We start from the raw sequence: 19911 nt of genomic DNA on the forward strand, positions 1-19911 counted from the left end.
GTCACACCTCCACCTCTCACACCTCCACCTACCACACCTCCAACTCTCACATCTCCACCTCTCACATCTCCAACTCTCACATCTCCACCTGTCACACCTCCACCTCTCACACCTCCACCTCTGAGACCTCTTACACCTCCACCTCTCACACCTCCACCTGTCACACCTCCAACTCTCACATCTCCACCTCTCACACCTCCAACTCTCACATCTCCACCTGTCACACCTCCACCTCTCACACCTCCAACTCTCACATCTCCACCTCTCACACCTCCAACTCTCACATCTCCACCTGTCACACCTCCACCTCTCACACCTCCACCTACCACACCTCCACCTGTCACACCTCCACCTACCACATCTCCACCTCTCACACCTCCACCTACCACACCTCCACCTGTCACACCTCCACCTGTCACACCTCCACCTACCACATCTCCACCTCTCACACCTCCACCTGTCACACCTTCACCTGTCACACCTCCACCTCTCACACCTCCACCTCTCACACCTCCAACTCTCACATCTCCACCTGTCACACCTCCACCTCTCACACCTCCAACTCTCACATCTCCACCTCTCACACCTCCAACTCTCACATCTCCACCTGTCACACCTCCACCTCTCACACCTCCACCTACCACATCTCCACCTCTCACACCTCCACCTCTCACACCTCCACCTACCACACCTCCACCTACCACATCTCCACCTCTCACATCTCCACCTCTCACACCTCCAACTCTCACATCTCCACCTGTCACACCTCCACCTCTCACACCTCCAACTCTCACATCTCCACCTCTCACACCTCCAACTCTCACATCTCCACCTGTCACACCTCCACCTCTGACACCTCTTACACCTCCACCTCTCACACCTCCACCTGTCACACCTCCAACTCTCACATCTCCACCTCTCACACCTCCAACTCTCACATCTCCACCTGTCACACCTCCACCTCTCACACCTCCAACTCTCACATCTCCACCTCTCACACCTCCAACTCTCACATCTCCACCTGTCACACCTCCACCTCTCACACCTCCACCTACCACACCTCCAACTCTCACATCTCCACCTCTCACACCTCCAACTCTCACATCTCCACCTGTCACACCTCCACCTCTCACACCTCCACCTCTGAGACCTCTTACACCTCCACCTCTCACACCTCCACCTGTCACACCTCCAACTCTCACATCTCCACCTCTCACACCTCCAACTCTCACATCTCCACCTGTCACACCTCCACCTCTCACACCTCCAACTCTCACATCTCCACCTGTCACACCTCCACCTCTCACACCTCCACCTACCACACCTCCACCTGTCACACCTCCACCTACCACATCTCCAACTCTCACACCTCCACCTACCACACCTCCACCTGTCACACCTCCACCTGTCACACCTCCACCTACCACATCTCCACCTCTCACACCTCCAGCTGTCACACCTTCACCTGTCACACCTCCACCTCTCACACCTCCACCTCTCACACCTCCAACTCTCACATCTCCACCTGTCACACCTCCACCTCTCACACCTCCAACTCTCACATCTCCACCTCTCACACCTCCAACTCTCACATCTCCACCTGTCACACCTCCACCTCTCACACCTCCACCTACCACATCTCCACCTCTCACACCTCCACTTCTCACACCTCCACCTACCACACCTCCACCTGTCACACCTCCACCTACCACATCTCCACCTACCACACCTCCACCTGTCACACCTCCACCTACCACATCTCCACCTCTTCCTACCACATCTCCACCTCTCACACCTCCACCTACCACACCTCCACCTGTCACACCTCCACCTACCACATCTCCACCTCTCACACCTCCACCTACCACACCTCCACCTGTCACACCTCCACCTCTCACACCTCCAACTCTCACATCTCCACCTGTCACACCTCCACCTCTCACACCTCCAACTCTCACATCTCCACCTCTCACACCTCCAACTCTCACATCTCCACCTGTCACACCTCCACCTCTCACACCTCCACCTACCACATCTCCACCTCTCACACCTCCACCTCTCACACCTCCACCTACCACACCTCCACCTGTCACACCTCCACCTCTCACACCTCCACCTACCACACCTCCACCTGTCACACCTCCACCTACCACATATCCACCTGTCACACCTCCACCTACCACACCTCCACCTGTCACACCTCCACCTACCACATCTCAACCTCTCAAGCCTCCACATACCACACCTCCACCTGTCACACCTCCACCTACCACATCTCCACCTCTCACACCTCCACCTACCACACCTCCACCTGTCACACCTCCACCTACCACATCTCCACCTCTCACACCTCCACCTGTCACACCTTGACCTGTCACACCTCCACCTCTCACACCTCCAACTCTCACATCTCCACCTGTCACACCTCCACCTCTCACACCTCCAACTCTCACATCTCCACCTCTCACACCTCCAACTCTCACATCTCCACCTGTCACACCTCCACCTCTCACACCTCCACCTACCACATCTCCACCTCTCACACCTCCACCTACCACATCTCCACCTCTCACACCTCCACCTACCACATCTCCACCTCTCACACCTCCACCTACCACATCTCCACCTCTCACACCTCCAACTCTCACACCTCCACCTGTCACACCTCCACCTACCACACCTCCACCTCTCACGCCTCCACCTGTCACACCTCCACCTGTCACACCTCCACCTACCACACCTCCACCTCTCACACCTCCACCTGTCACACCTCCACCTACCACATCTCTACCTCTCCACCTCCACCTCTCACACCTCCACCTCTCACACCTCCACCTACCACACCTCCACCTGTCACACCTCCACCTACCACATCTCCACCTCTCACACCTCCACCTACCACACCTCCACCTGTCACACCTTCACCTACCACATCTCCACCTCTCACACCTCCACCTACCACACCTCTACCTACCACATCTCCACCTCTCACACCTCCACCTGTCACACCTCCACCTGTCACAACTCCAGCTCTCACATCTCCACCTCTCACACCCTCACACCTCCACCTCTCACACCCCCAACTCTCACACCTCCAACTCTCACACCTCCACCTACCACACCTCCACCTCTCACACCTCCACCTACCACATCTCCACCTCTCCACCTCCACCTACCACACCTCCACCTCTCACACCTCCACCTGTCACACCTCCACCTACCACATCTCCACCTCTCACACCTCCACCTACCACATCTCCACCTCTCACACCTCCACCTACCACACCTCCACTTCTCACACCTCCAACTCTCACACCTCCACCTGTCACACCTCCACCTACCACATCTCCACCTCTCACACCTCCACCTACCACATCTCCACCTACCACACCTCCACTTCTCACACCTCCACCTGTCACACCTCCACCTCTCACTCCTCCAACTCTCACACCTCCACCTGTCACACCTCCACCTACCACATCTCCACCTCTCACACCTCCACCTACCACATCTCCACCTCTCACACCTCCACCTACCACATCTCCACCTGTCACACTTCCACCTACCACATCTCCAACTATCACACCTCCACCTACCACACCTCCACTTCTCACTCCTCCAACTCTCACACCTCCACCTGTCACACCTCCACCTACCACATCTCCACCTCTCACACCTCCACCTACCACATCTCCACCTCTCACACCTCCACCTGTCACACCTTCACCTGTCACACCTCCACCTACCACATCTCCACCTGTCACACTTCCACCTACCACATCTCCAACTATCACACCTCCACCTACCACACCTCCACTTCTCACACCTCCAACTCTCACACCTCCACCTGTCACACCTCCACCTACCACATCTCCACCTCTCATACCTCCACCTACCACATCTCCACCTACCACACCTCCACCTGTCACACCTCCACTTCTCACACCTCCACCTACCACATCTCCACCTCTCACACCTCCACCTACCACATCTCCACCTCTCACACCTCCACCTGTCACACCTTCACCTGTCACACCTCCACCTCTCACACCTCCACCTACCACATCTCCACCTGTCACACTTCCACCTACCACATCTCCAACTATCACACCTCAGTGTTTCCCTTATCACACAGATTTACTTTATTTCGTTTTCCTCATCCAACCCCCATAAATCCCTGTGTGTCCTCCTGCAGCACTCCCGAAGGACAACAGGCAAGACAAGACAAAAAAGTCTGACGTGTTGTGTAAAAACTGCTATTTTTAGCATATTTTTAGGTCCGACGTGTTGCTACCAGACGTACAGTGTGAACGCATGACTCGTGAGATCTGCCCTGCGAGGAAGTCGTACCGTTTGAGCTGAAGCTGAGTGCTACGAGTGAAAAAGTCGCACAGTGTCCGCCCAGCTTAACTGGTTTCTACTGGTCCCACCTGCTGTCTGTGCCAAACTGTGTTTATTATGTTCAACGTTGTTTTTCTTTAAGAGAATTCTGGTCAGAATGAGCTTTGTTTTAAATCTCTGTGGCTCTGATGGTTGTTTAGGTTTTGGGTACCAGCTGTTACCCCATCAGGGTTCCGATGGGTCGGGTCATTGCTTCAACCTCCTGTTATCAGCTGATCTCAGTGGTATAAAGTTAATGTTATTATGACTTCAGAGGGTATGGTGATTGGTAGGATGAACCTGTTGAGTTCCTCTCATGTTCTCCTGCTGGTTTTCCATCATCCTGCCAGACCAAGGACAGATCTGACCCCTGACCCTGCCTCAGGCCTACAGGGGCTACACCAGGTCAACCGTTCACATTTAGCTCTGCTGGGTCACATTAGACCACGAGCGGCTCAGTTCTGAACAACTATGAGACTTCCTGTTCCTGTTGGAGCTGCAGATGTCACACGACCATTCTGAACTTAGTTTGGACCTGACCCGGTTCTGAAAATGTTCTTGAGAGAGATTCACTGATTGGCTGGTTCTATTTGAGAGGTCAAAGTGCATTTGGACACACCCTCATGTCACTGCTCAGAGTTTCCATGGCGATGACGAACCTTAACCTGTCGGTCAATCGAGGCTAGTATGAGTGCTTTATTAAAGGGGCGTGGCTCTTCGCCTGCTCAGGAGAAATGACCCCTCAGCTGATTCTGTGGTTACCTGGAAACGTAGGATGATGGTCCAGATGAGACCCAGGGTCAGTCGATGGTTCCCATCAACAATGTCATGGGATCCCATGTTCTCCAGGTGGACCCGCTGCTCCTTCAGGAACTGCAGGGCTTTGTCCACGTTCTCCAGGCAGTGGATCCGCATCCTGCCTTTGGTGGGCTTCGGCTGCAGAGACACAGCAGAGTCAGGATGAATGGTTCAGCTGAGGAACTGCAGCTCCAGTTCAACTCCTCTGGTACCAACAACCATTCTGCAGCTTGTCACACCTGAACCAGAACCTGAGATATCATCATCAGCGGCACTAGCCCCCACCTCCCCACCCCACCCCACCCCCCCACCACCACCACCACCCCTGAAAGCAGCACAGGAAGTGAGCGAAGACACCACGTCTTCGGACTTCATCAGGTGGTCCAGAGCCAACGGGTTCTTATCTGGACCTCCAGGATCTGCCTGCTCCAACCTCTGACCGTAGAGAAACAGGAAGTAGGACACACCTTCTAAAACTCAGACACTCATTGTGCAACACTAAAAATCTCCTACCTTATGTTTTAACTGGAGCGTTAGCTCCACCCACATCCTCCAACGGAGGCTCTGATAAAAATCTGGATCATAAAACAATAAAGAGCAACTGGCAGCTGCTTTCTCCCATGATGCTAACTGACTACATTACCCAGCATCCTCTGCTCTACACATCCCATCAGATGCTCACAGAACTTCAGGTTTGGATCCAGAAGTAGAAACGTTGCCTTTCACAGCAAAACAAACTCGGTTAAAGACTAAAAAGCAATCAGCTGTTCAGGTCCGTGCGTGTGTGTGTGTGTGTGTGTGTGTGTGTGTGTGTGTGTGTGTGTGTGTGTGTGTGTGTGTGTGTGTGTGTGTGTGTGTGTGTGTGTGTGTGTGTGTGTTACCAGTTTCTCTCCAGAGAGGACCTCCAGCAGCTTGATCAGCATCCTCCCGTCTCTCAGGTCCATATAGAGGTCTGTGATCCTGCAGGAAACTCTGGACAGGTGAGAGTTGACCCACTTGGTGAAGGTCTTCTTCTGGACTGCCTCTCGTTCATCTAAACACAAAAACAGTTCTGGGTTCAGTTTGTGTCTGCAGGATATACCGAAATCCTAAAATTTTACTTTGAAAGGACGGCGGGAAGTAAAGGTAAAACAAAGTCTAAACATACATTTCCGAGTTCAGACTGAAAGATGCAGGTTTTTTCATCTATAGAGGACTCTTAATCTGACCCTAGCTTCTCACCCTACCTCCCTCAGAGAGGTTTTCTGGGCACTTCCAACCGGGAGAAGACCTACAGGAAGACCCAGGACAAGCTGGAGGAACTACGTCTCTCGGCTGCCCAGGGAATGCCTCAGGATTCTCCCGGAGGAGCTGGCCCAAGCGGCTGGGGAGAGGGAAGTCTGGGCTTCTCAGCTTAGGCTGCTGTCCCCGTGATCCGAACCCGGATAAGTGGCAAAAAATGGATGGATAGATGGATAACTATTCATCTACATCAGATACAGGACTATTAATCTATACCAGATACAGGACTATTAATCTATACCAGATACAGGACTATTAATCTATACCAGATACAGGACTATTAATCTATACCAGAAACAGGACTATTAATCTATACCAGATACAGGACTATTAATCTATACCAGATACAGGACTATTAATCTATACCAGATACAGGACTATTAATCTATACCAGATACAGGACTATTAATCTATACCAGATACAGGACTATTAATCTATACCAGATACAGGACTATTAATCTATACCAGAAACAGGACTATTAATCTATACCAGATACAGGACTATTAATCTATACCAGATACAGGACTATTAATCTATACCAGATACAGGACTATTAATCTATACCAGATACAGGACTATTAATCTATACCAGATACAGGACTAGGACTATTACTCTATAATGGATCCAGGACCATTAATCTATAATGGATCCAGGACTATTAATCAATACCAAATACAGGACTATTAATCTATACCAGATACAGGACTATTAATCTATACCAGATACAGGACTATTAATCTATACCAGATACAGGACTATTAATCTATACCAGATACAGGACTATTAATCTATACCAGATACAGGACTATTAATCTATACCAGATACAGGACTATTAATCTATACCAGATCCAGGACTATTAATCAATACCAAATACAGGACTATTAATCTATACCAGATACAGGACTATTAATCTATACCAGATACAGGACTATTAATCTATACCAGATACAGGACTATTAATCTATACCAGATACAGGACTATTACTCTATAATGGATCCAGGACTATTAATCAATACCAAATACAGGACTATTAATCTATACCAGATACAGGACTATTAATCTATACCAGATACAGGACTATTAATCTATACCAGATGCAGGACTATTAATCTATACCAGATACAGGACTATTAATCTATACCAGATACAGGACTATTAATCTATACCAGATACAGGACTAGGACTATTACTCTATAATGGATCCAGGACCATTAATCTATAATGGATCCAGGACTATTAATCAATACCAGATACAGGACTACTAATCAATCAGCTCACGTTTTAGATCTAATCGTACTTCGCATTTACGAAAGGTTCTAAAGATTCTAAACGAAACATTTTTTCTAGTTGTATTCACCTGAATGTATTTCATCAAGTTAAATGTGTTGCTAGGCTAACACCTTAGCCTAATTAGCATTTGTGCAGATGATGTCACTAATCTAAGAAACAAGACTAACTGGGCTGAAACAAGCAAAGAGGCTTCTGTGTTTAGCAGAACGACCGTATGGTCCAGAAGAACCTCTCCGGTTCCTGCAGAACTCATTTGGACCTGGACCAGGTTTGTTCTTTATATGAAAACAAGGTAACACTTTAGTTTAGGGAACACAAATTAACCATTAATTCTCTGCCAATTAATATGCATATTAGTGGACTACTAAGTCTGCATTAGTCATTATTACGCTGTTATTAGGTGCGTATTACCAATTACGCAATTCTAACATTAAAAGGCCATAAATGAAGAGTTTTATCATAATAAGACGTTCATGATGGTTTTTTAACTGAAAGTAAATGTGTTGTTGCTGATTAACACACATGCTAATTAGCTCTAATCAATATGTGGCTTTTAAAGAAGTCATTCAAGGGGAATGGTTATTCTGCATTAACAACCAAAATATTATGTTCTGGTATTATGTACACAAACACCAAACTCCACATGTTAGTAGAGCCTAAACAACAATCAATTAACCACTTAAAGGCAAGAATATGTTCGCCAGTCTAAAGTCAGAGCTAATTAGAACGTGCGTTAATCAGCAACAACACATTTACTTTGTTAGCAAACCATTATGAGTAGCTTATTATGATAAAACTCTTCATTTATGGCCTGTTAATGTTAGAATTACAGCAGTAGTAATACACAGTTAATAAACGGTTAATAATGACTAGTTCAGACTTAGTAATCCACTAATATGTGCATTAATTGGCAGCTAATTAATGGTTAATTTGTGTTCCCTAAACTAAAATGTTACCGAAGACAATCGTTTAAACCTCACATCAGAACAGCTGACCCGAGACCCGTTAACCACACTGTGGTCCCTCAGGTTCACTCTAGGCTCTGCTGAAGGATCTGACCCCTCAGAGTCCTTCTCCCTCTTACCTTGCAGTTGCTTGAACCGGCCCTCCAGCAGGTCATAGTTCACCTGCTGGACTGCATCCGCCTCCATCCTAACCCGATACCCTCAGCCAATCACTCAAACACTGCTGAAGTTCTCTTGATCCAGAAAAGCTGCTTCCAACCAGAACGGACCATGGACCATAACAGACTCAGATCCAGTTCACCCAAAGACAACCTTAACCTGCAAGAACCTCTCCTCCAAAGGTCCAGGCCCGAGTTTCAAAAAGACCAAACCTTCTCTTGGCAGCAGAGAAAAAAAATCATAAATATGTTGCTTCCAGAAAGATTTCTGCTGCAGAAGAAGATTTAGACCCTGAAAACAGGAAACTGTCCTCGTGTCGCTGGAGGTGGAAAAAAGAGTCCAGAGGTCAGAGTGACGAGCAGGGAGGCAGTGTGTGTGTGTGTGTGTGTGTGTGTGTGTGTGTGTGTGTGTGTGTGTGTGTGTGTGTGTGTGTGTGTGTGTGCGTGCGCTTGTCCAGCCTTGCTTTTCCCTCTCAGCACTGTAGCTACAGCGTCAGTCTTATTGTGATTATTCTAATTCTATAACACACACAGGGAGTCCCGCCCACATCCCCCCCCCTCACAGAGCTCCGCCCACACACGGACAAATGTCTGGTGGTGGTTGTAGATGGCAGCCCCCCCTCCAGGGCTGATGTGGCTCATCACTGCCAGCATGTGAGTGTGTGTGTGTGTGTGTGGGTGTATGATCATCGTCTTATAAAGAGCCTTGGGGGGCTCTATGACTCTAGAGGGCGCTACAGAAATATAGGACAACCTTTTTTTTAAAGGAAACTTGTTAGTAAAACTGATGCAATCATTTCTGATACTGATTAACAAAGACCTGATAGATCTGACAGACCCCACCCAGCGACCGAAGCTCATCCAATCTGGTTTTCTGCAACACAGGAAGTAACAGTTCACACCTCAGGAATCCTAGTTTAGCCTTAAAGTCTAATAAAAGTGTCAATCTGCCGTGTTTTCATGTCAAACTTAGCATAGGTCAGGCTAGATGTGTGTGTGTGTGTGTGCGTGTGTGTGTGCGTGCGTGCGTGCGTGCGTGTGTGTGTGTGTGTGTGTGTGTGCCATGAGGGTGTTTCCCCTTCATTGTTTCTTCACATTCCAGAGTCAAGGACAGGAAATCAGAGACAAACATCCTGCAGACACTCGGCTCTGATCCAGTCTTTGTGACGACCTTGACTGATAATATGGATCCCAAACATGTAAACCTGAACCCCTGAGAAGCACAAAAGGTCCTATTTCACTTCTACCTAATTTAAGGTGTCGTTTTAAGGCGGCGTGGCTGGCTCCTACCTGCGAGCGCCTTGATGCGAGAGCGCTCAAACAGCCGGGCCGAGCTGTTCTCATTGTCCCAGTCATCATCCCAGCGGTGGTTGACGGTGTCGCTGCTGCTGTACTGCTGCTGCAGCTCCAGGTGCTCCAACTCGGTGGCCACCGTCGTCATCATGACCAATCAGATCGTTAGGAGACACGTCTGCATGAGTGGGGTCACGCTGACCCGCACCTGTGGACAGAGCAGAAATGGATCAGAAACCAGCCTCCTGCTCATCCGAAGCGGTGACTCAGCGGTTCGAATGGGCCGTTGTCTGATTCACAGGTTTTGATTTACACCACCGGCTAACAGCACATCTCTTTTCAAAGCAACAGATCCAGTTCAGAACCAACGTGGCCCAGATTCAGACCCAGCCCAAACAGATACTTGGTAACGAAACAACATTTTGTGAAGTCTGGCCTTCCACCAGAACCACAACTAAAGCACGACTGGACGTTATTTGACCCGAGGCGTCTGAGAGGAACTCCCATCCCTCTGCTGGCCGCCAGAATGAGCTCTAACCCAACGCAGTTTTTGGATGGCTCCACTCGTCCACCATCCCGACAGGGAAACCAGCAGCGGTCCAGAAGTCCAGGTGAGGTCCGAAACTACAAAGCTGCAGAAATCTAAAAGATATTTAGGATCACATGACTGAATGCAGGTTTTATTTATTCATGAAGCACTTTCCCTCCTCACGTGACCCCTCTTGGCTCCGGTAGTCGGATCAATACCGCCCATTCATCTGCTCTCAGGTCAGCACAACCTGAAGGCTATTTTTTCAAGGGTAAGAGAACTACAGCTCCCAGAGTGCACTGCTCCCCTCAGAGAGGTCCAGGCTCAGCTGCAGCAGAGGATCATGGGTAACGGTGCTTATCAGGCCCCCAGAGAGCGAGCTGCTGTGTTTAGTCGAGTCAGAGCGCGATGTGCTTTGATTCGTCGAGGAACCATTACAGCACTTGGCCCAGAAACTGGAGGGCCCTTAAGGAACCACTAATGGACCGGACTTTCCTGAAATAGATCCCAGATTGGTCTCAGCTATCTGCAGGTAGAAGTTCAGAGCCGGACCAGAACCGGAGTCCAGAGCTGCGAGAGCTTTCTCCCCGACTTTACATCTCAACTTTGTTGGACATTTAAAAAAATAAACTCTTTCTTTCCAATCAGAGGGCAGTTCCTGATAAATCTGCACTATGAGCCAATCAGAGCCTCCAAAACTGGTTCTGAATGAGTACAGACACAGCAGACCCACCGGACCTGGGGATGGGTCAAGGTCCAGTCAGTACCGCAGTCCAGAACCAGGATGAATATGTTTCCTACTGCCACGTCTGACAGGAAGCTCCACCCATAGACCTCACCTCCAAAAAGGGACACACACACACACACACACACACACACACACACACACACACACACACACACACACACACACACACACACACACCAAAATTATGAGTCCGGACAGGCAGAGGGGCACACCTCCCACCAAAGCACCGAGGTAAACCCTAAAACCAGAATCCACCTGACCCAACATCCTGGTCCTCCAGAACTTGCACTTGAGTCCCTTTCAGACTAAAGACTGGACCCGACCACCAGAACAGAACCAGAGACCAGATCCACAGTGGAACAATGGAAGAACCACAATGCTCGAGATCGATGTTCTGCTGCACGACCCGGTTTGGTCCGGACTACAGCCCTAACATCACTAAAGCGGACACACGCCTATGCTCAAATAGAAGAGCTGATACTGATGGACCTGTTGGATCTCTGGGGTTCAGGTATCAGACTCACCAACGTCCAGAACCAAAGCCGGTGGATTTGAACCATCAGAACCAGAATGAGAGAAGTGTTTGTGCAGCAGCAGAATGAGCTCATCCTGAGCTCGGAGCAGGGTGGTTATTGAGTTTACTCAGAACACAAACAGCCATTTCCTGTTGAGCCGCCACCCCCCCACCCCACCCCGCCCCATACCCAGAGAGCAGCTGATGGCTGATCTGAGGTCAGAACAGAGTCATGTTTCACCTGATTGGACCGGCTGATGAATCTCAGACTGAAAAAGGAAGCTCCTTTTGCAAAGCTCTGCTGCAGTAGCTTCTCTCAGCTGGAGGTGTGTCCTCTTTACGCCACATCTGGACACATAAACTACAGCCTCCGGTCCGAGATCTTACCCAGACCTCATCCAGAACCCCATCAGGCCTGTAGGCTGCTGGACATGCAGCACCAACAGGGGCAACTAGGCGCTGTTAATAAAATCTGACATGTTTTATTTTTGAAAGTAATAAAAAAAAACATTTCTCCAACATGTAGATCTTTCTGAGCATCAGTAAACAGATGTTTAAATCCATTTTGTAGCTCCACCCTCCAGTCCAAATATGGTCATTTCTTGTTTCTACAAAGACACAAATAGAGGTGCTGAAAAAACTTGATTCAAGTCTGAATCGGGATTCTTATTTATAAAGATTCAGAATCGATTCACAAAGGTTCAGAATCGATTCCAAGGACTCAAATATTTGGCACGTTACAGGTTTGAGATACACTTTTTTGATCTTTGTTAGGAGAGTCAGTACTCCGATTACTTTTGTGGTCCCATAAATAAAGATGATTTATGTTTGAATCTGCTGATAAGAGGGCATTAGAATGTAATTTTTTCCATACTCAGAAATTTGAGATATTCTCATATTTATTTTCTAAGTTGATAAATGAGTACTCAGGATTACTCGTGTAACTTGTTCCTACACATACTTAAAGTATTTGACCGTGTTACTTTCAAAGCTACTGTTAGGTAACTACAGATTAGTTATATTTTACAAGGTAAGCAAAAATAAATGTTGCCTTTTGGTCAAAAGATTGTTTCTGTTTAGTTTTAGAATCACTTTATTTTACGTTGTAAATTAGCATTTTGGAGCATGACCAGTTTAAAGTCAAATAACAATGTCCCACAGCTTTAACTAACTTCTACAACAAAGTAGTTCATCCTGGAGCTGACACTCTTTGTTAATACTGATTGTGAATTGATTTAAATTGAGAATCGATTCTGAATCGACTCGGCACCCCGAGAATCGGAATCAAATCAAATCGTGAGTTGCTCTGAGATTCACATCTCTACAAAAAAAATGTTCAAACTGAGAATTGTCCTTTCAGAGATGAAAATGAGGGACGACATCTCAGGGCCATGACCACCACAGACCTCCATGACCACCACAAACATCCATGACCACCACAGACATCCATGACCACCACAGACATCCATGACCACCACAAACATCCATGACCACCACAAACATCCATGACCACCACAGACATCCATGACCACCACAAACATCCATGACCACCACAGACATCCATGACCACCACAAACATCCATGACCACCACAGACATCCATAACCACCACAGACCTCCATGACCACCACAAACATCCATGACCACCACAGACATCCATAACCACCACAGACCTCCATGACCACCACAAACATCCATGACCACCACAGACATCCATGACCACCACAGACCTCCATGACCACCACAGACCTCAATGACCACCACAGACCTCCATGACCACCACAGACCTCCATGACCACCACAGACATCCATGACCACCACAGACATCCATGACCACCACAGACCTCCATGACCACCACAGACCTCCATGACCACCACAGACATCCATGACCACCACAGACCTCCATGACCACCACAGACATCCATGACCACCACAGACATCCATGACCACCACAGACATCCATGACCACCACAGACCTCCATGACCACCACAGACCTCCATGACCACCACAGACCTCCATGACCACCACAGACATCCATAACCACCACAGATATCCATGACCACCACAGACCTCCATGACCACCACAGACATCCACATCCATGACCATCACAGACATCCATGACCACCACAGACATCCATGACCACCACAGACCTCCATGACCACCACAGACATCCACATCCATGACCATCACAGACATCCATGACCACCACAGACATCCATGACCACCACAGACCTCCATGACCACCACAGACCTCCATGACCACCACAGACATCCATGACCACCACAGACCTCCATGACCACCACAGACATCCATGACCACCACAGACCTCCATGACCACCACAGACATCCATGACCACCACGGCTCGAGTCCTCTTGCACATGTCTGTGTGTGGGGAGGAGCTTTATTGTGAAACATTGCTGCAGATAAAGCTATGTGAGGCTACTTGGAAAATAATGGTCAGCCAATAAATTGGATGAATATTTACTATTTTTTATATCGACACTGGTCGTTAAACCTCTTTAGTAGAACCGATGTAAAGTCGGACACATCCTGGTGGTGTTGCAAAATGAAATGTTGCTTTTGACCCATCGATGTCCCTTGAAGGCCACTCCAAAGCCCTGGACACAAACCGTTTTTATAATTTTACAAATTTCTCCCAACTGCAAAACTTGGTGTCATAACATGAACTTGAAACGGTCATCCATGCCTTCATCTCCTCCTGTCTGGATTACTGTAACACACACTTTTCACATGTTTTAACAAAAAAGCACTTGACCACCTTAAGTTGGTCCAAGACTCTGCAGCAAGGCTCCTAACTGGAGCAAACAGAACAGCTCACATCACTCCTGTTCTGATGTCTCAGCACTGGTTACTCGTTAACTTTAGGGTCCTGACTATAGGGAGCCTAAGTCATGCCCATCATCTTCCGGACCGCGGGTCCCCGGAAGAACGCAAAAAATGAATGCAAGTCAACGGGGCTAAAAACGTTATTTTCTAATTCCGCTTGCTATGTGCCATGGGGTTCACATGTGATGTCTGTGAATTTTAAAGACACATTTTGATACAGAGGAAGTGCTTATTTTCTAACTGGGGAAACATTAATTTAGATTTTGTGTGAAAATAAGTCCAGGACTACAAATGCGCTTCACAAAAGTGACGTCATGGAACCAGACACAGAGAAAAACAGGGAAAATGGCTGTAAGTTCAGCGTACTTCAAATCCTTCCTTCAGGAGGAAAGAACCACCATAAATCTGGCCATGCTGAGTAGCAGCTACGCTAGGGGGGAGGAGATTCGGTGGCGACGTCATGTCTGCGACGTGCCAACATCCGATTTGTAGTCACGCTAATTACGAACTTTTACAAGCTGATAAGTATGTGACTAGCGTGGTTGAAACACACGTCATTACTTTTCATTTAGACAGACGTACAACGTGTGCAATCCAGGGCGTAAGACATAGAAGATTAAAAAAGTGTTTTTAGCCCCGTTGACTTGCATTCATTTTTTCATTCTTCCGGGGACCCATGGGCCGACCGGAAAGCAAGGAGGCTCATGCTCCCTACACTTTCCAGGGCTCTACGTGGTCAAGCTCCGCCCTACATTAATGAACTGTTAGCCTCCAACCCGAGCCCTCAGGTCGACAAAACAGAATCCTCTAGAAGCTCCAAACACTAGATAGAAAAGTCGAGGTGATCACTCTTTCCTTGACTTTGGAAAGAGCTTCCATTATTCGTACGTGTTTGACGGTCTGGACACCTTCTGAAAAACAGCTGAAGACCCTTTTATTTAAAACTGCTTTTGCTTAAATGTTTGACTTTCACCAACTTTTCAATCTTAATTTTGTGCCCGGCACAGAACTGAAATCAAACTGAAAAACTAATTCAGGGTCAGAAATGTTGCGCGTCAGCCATTCTTACTGGCGACCGGCCGATACGGCAGAACATCTCGGCGTCGGCCATGAAAATCAGCCCCAACTAAATCTGCCATCAGCTGATAATGCCCTCTACATATCACTAGAGAAATCCACATCGGTCCATCTCTAAGAAGCGTCACGAGGAAGTCCTGGAGATCTGGACCCGACCCAGCTCCTTAGAGAAGAAGACCACACCTGCTCTGGTCTGAAGTTCTCCTTCGTTGAACGTTCTTGAACATTTTCCCTCCCTTTAGAACATCACGTTTTAACATCTCAGACTACAGATCCAGATGAGTTGCGTCACAGCTCTAGTGGGGCCATCAAGACCTGATTTACAGAAGCAGATGGATTCTTTCTGTGAGCTTTTGGATATTCCCAACCTGGATGCTTGGTCCATGAATCAGAAACCAGAATGTTCATGCATCAAGCAGCTGCATCATCCATCTTTAGGTGAAGGAGACAACCTTCCTGGGAGGTTCTACCATCGACATATATGGGTTAGGGTTAGTCATGAAGTGGAAGAACAAGGATGCAAACGCTTCAGCTGCTGTGTGAACACGAACCAGTGCTGACTGGAGGTCTGGGTCTGATGGAGGAACTCAGAGGAACATCTGAGAGGGTTCTATGGCTGAAGAAAACCTAAAACTGGACCGAGTTCCCAGAACCTTACTGCAGCCTAACGAACTTCTGTTTTCTGGACGTGGAGGAGGGCGGGGCTCGGCTCTCCAGGTAAACAAACCGAATCCTCCCAGCAGAACCGTGTTTCTGGGCCCGCGCCTCGAACCGGACCGCTGCAGAGGCTGCAGGGAGGCCGAGCCAGCGGCAGGATGTTTTTATTGTGAGGTCGCTCCTCTCCTCCTCCTCCTCCTCCCGCGCGGCCACGCCTGGGCTCGCATGGCGAACCGTTATTATCCTCCATCCTCCGGCCCAGACCAACGGCTGCTGGCGCCGCGGCCCGGCCGCGCGGGGCTGCTGGAGCCTGGGAGGTGACCGGGAACCTGGCCCGCAGGAATCCGGAGACTCGGCGTCGCTAGCCGGGGTCCGGATTGGGTCGAGACCCCCCCGATAGGGAGCGAAGTTAGCGGCGGTCAGAGATTCAGTGCCCCAGCCGTGGAGCTCCAATCACCGCAACATCTAAAGAGAAAGCCATACAGCTTACCGGTTCCGAAGCTCACACCGAACCGAGGCTGACGGGAGGCAGAGTCCGCTAACCGGAGAGCACCGACCGGACCGGAGGAGGGAGGGGGCTCCTGCTGCCGCTGCTGCTGCAGGGAATGACGGGAAAGAATCCGCACTGCCCCCCTCCTCCCTCCCGCGTCTCCTCCTCCCGCCCCATCACAGCGGGTCCGAACTGATCCAGGTTCTGGTAAAGAGTCAGATAACCGGAACCTTTTTGATCCAAACGGTTATGTTCCCGTTGACTCACAAACATCCGGTCTGGCTCTCAGGAAAGTCCCAAACAGAGCTGACCCAGAGGTTTAGGGATTAAGAGAACTTTTAACATCGAAACTGCAAAACACATCCATCCATGTTCATCATGAGCACAACTAGATCTTGTAAAATGTTCTGGCTGAACAAGGGGCAGCAGTAGCTCAGGAGGTGTCAGTGATGCTGCTGTTGTGTCCTTCGGCAAGACACTTAAAGAGCAAGTCACCCCCTAATCAACATATTTAGCTGACAAACTATTACTGAGTGTTTAATCGCGCTGTTGACACTCGGTGTCATTAATTTAGCACTTTAGTGCACCTTTGTTAAAACTTAAATATTCTGCCTAAAACTGTCAACGTTGCGCCCTCTTCAGGTAAAAACTTTGCACCATATTTGTGAGTCGTGGAGGATGGCTGCTTATACTGAGCCAGGATTCTCTGGAGGTTTCTTCCTGTTAAAAGGGAGTTTTCCTCTCCACTGTCGCTGCATGCTTGCTTAGTATGAGGATTGCTGTATAGTCACTGACACTAGTCAGTGACTTGATGCAATTTGCTGGGTTCCTTATATAGGAAACATTATTTCTGATTGGCTTAATGACCTGTGAATTGGAATGTTTATTATGTGAAGTGCCTTGAGACGACTCTTGTCGTGATTTGGCGCTATATAAATAAACTTGAATTGAACTGAATTTTAAATCTCCCATCACTATTGGCTAAGAGGTATCCTATGATGTTAGCTGGTACCATATGATGCCATAAAGCCACTGTGAGCCTGTGTGTGTGTATTTGTTAGTGGCTCCGCCCTCTTGTTCTGCCAGGCAACACCTCCTTGTAGTGCATTTTTAACTCATTAACTGCCATTGACGACAAAAGTTGTCATTTTAAATCCAACCGTTCACTGCCAATGACGACTAAAGTCGTCATTTGCATTTTTTTACTGTGTGGGCGTTGGAACGAGCCCCTGCACCGTGAGAACAAACAAACCAACTCTAAAGCCGATCTTCATCCGTAGAGCCCACCCCCGGACTTTCGCGTGGGCTTACCTGGGCTACAGCCCTGGGCCCCTGCGTGCTGGAGGCCCCGCCCCCGGTCCAAAAAGCATTTTTATTTTTGTATGTAATTCTCTAACAAGATGTTACCATTTAGCTGAGAAGCACTGGGATTTGTTTTGGCAAACATCTGTCATGACTGCTTATAATTGGTACAAGTTTTTTCACACCTCTTACGTCACGGCGGGCGTTTGCAGCCTGACACACCCCAGTGTGCGGCGGCGGTAGAGCCCATTCCACTGAAACAGCTCTTCTTAACCCGGCTGCACAGTGAAAGCATCAGCGGTGCGGGCTTTTACACTGAAATTGTGTGCGATTTCCTGTCTAGCCCTATGTTAATTGCGGTAACTGATGCATCCCAGAAGCAGCTCGAGGCAAAAATAGAACCCAACCCTATCTTATGCGGTGCGGTGTGTGTGTCACTTCTGGGACGTGTCTGAAAATTGCCACATCGCGGCTGGTTTGTTACACTCCATAGACCATAACGGATTCTATTTGAAGCAGTGACGTTCCCCTGCCATTCTGCACCACTGATGCTTCCAGTGTGCAGTAGGAGTTGGGGTCTCTAATGACCTTCTGACTCAGTGATACAGGGGACTGTTCTGTTCTGGTCCTGCTGGACCGCAGTCTGACACTGTTGACCATCACCTGAGCTGGGCTGAGAGTCTGGGTAGGCCCATCAGGAACTGCTCTGGAGTAGTTCTCTTCTTATCTGTCTGAGCATTCCTTCTCTGTGGCTATCTCCAAGTTTTGGTCCTCCACCTCCTCACTCAGCCATGGTGTCCCACAAGGTTCTGTACTGGGGCATCTGCTCTTCCTCCTCTATCTGCTTCCTCTTCAGCACATCCTGAGCTCCTTCAAAGGAATCTCCTACCATCTTTATGCAGATGACATCCAACTGTACATCTCCTTTAAGCCCCATGAGATGTCTAAGCTGCAGCTGTTACACACCTGCTTAGACTCTATCAAAACCTGGATGGTGGGAGCTTTCTTCAGCTGAATGAAGATAAGACTGAGATCCTCATCTGTGCCCCAGACAAGCTGGTTCCCAAAGTCAGAGACTCTCTTGGTCAGCTTGCTTCTCACACCAAACCTTCTGTCAGGAATCTTGGCGTGACCTTTGACCCAGCTCTCACCCTGGATTCTCATGTCAGTTCTCTTGTTGGCTCTTCCTTCTTCCATCTCAGGAACGTTGCTATGCTGAGTCCCATTCTGTCCCGCTCTGAACTTGAGACAGTTCTCCACACCTTCATCTCCTCACGCTTAGACTACTGTAACTCTCTTTTCACGTGTCTGAGCAGAACCTCCCTGAACCGTCTACAGGTGGTTCAGAACGCCTGTGCTCGGCTTCTGACCAAGTCCTCCAAACACACCCACATCACCCCGCTTCTCCTCCAGCTTCACTGGCTGCCAGTCAACTTCAGGGTTCATTTCAAGATCCTGGTTCTGGTCTATAGGGCCTTACATGGACAAGCACCATCTTACATCGGTGATCTTCTTAGTCCCTACACCCCCAGCAGGTCCCTGAGGTCCAGTGATCAAAGCCTACTGGTTGT

General features: G+C 48.7%; 1 protein-coding gene across 2 annotated transcripts in view; it reads right to left on the bottom strand.

The window, feature by feature from the left end:
- Positions 1–17173, bottom strand: part of LOC107393946 (spectrin beta chain, non-erythrocytic 1) — a 38014-nt gene extending 20841 nt beyond the window's left edge. The window contains exons 1-4 of one of the 2 annotated variants that reach the window (XM_015972600.3): positions 17039–17173; positions 10169–10379; positions 6060–6211; positions 5143–5316 (exon numbers count right to left, since the gene is read on the bottom strand). In XM_015972600.3, coding sequence (XP_015828086.3) covers positions 5143–5316; positions 6060–6211; positions 10169–10322 — 480 coding nt within the window. In that variant the 5' untranslated portion in view covers positions 10323–10379; positions 17039–17173. Of the gene's footprint in view, positions 1–5142; positions 5317–6059; positions 6212–8839; positions 9072–10168; positions 10380–17038 lie in introns of those variants that run through there. The other variant, XM_015972618.3, reaches the window with a different exon arrangement.
- Positions 17174–19911: the final 2738 nt, after the last annotated feature.

Source organism: Nothobranchius furzeri, chromosome 6 (genome assembly GCF_043380555.1).
Source record: "Nothobranchius furzeri strain GRZ-AD chromosome 6, NfurGRZ-RIMD1, whole genome shotgun sequence".
In the NCBI taxonomy this organism is placed as follows: Eukaryota; Metazoa; Chordata; class Actinopteri; order Cyprinodontiformes; family Nothobranchiidae; genus Nothobranchius; species Nothobranchius furzeri.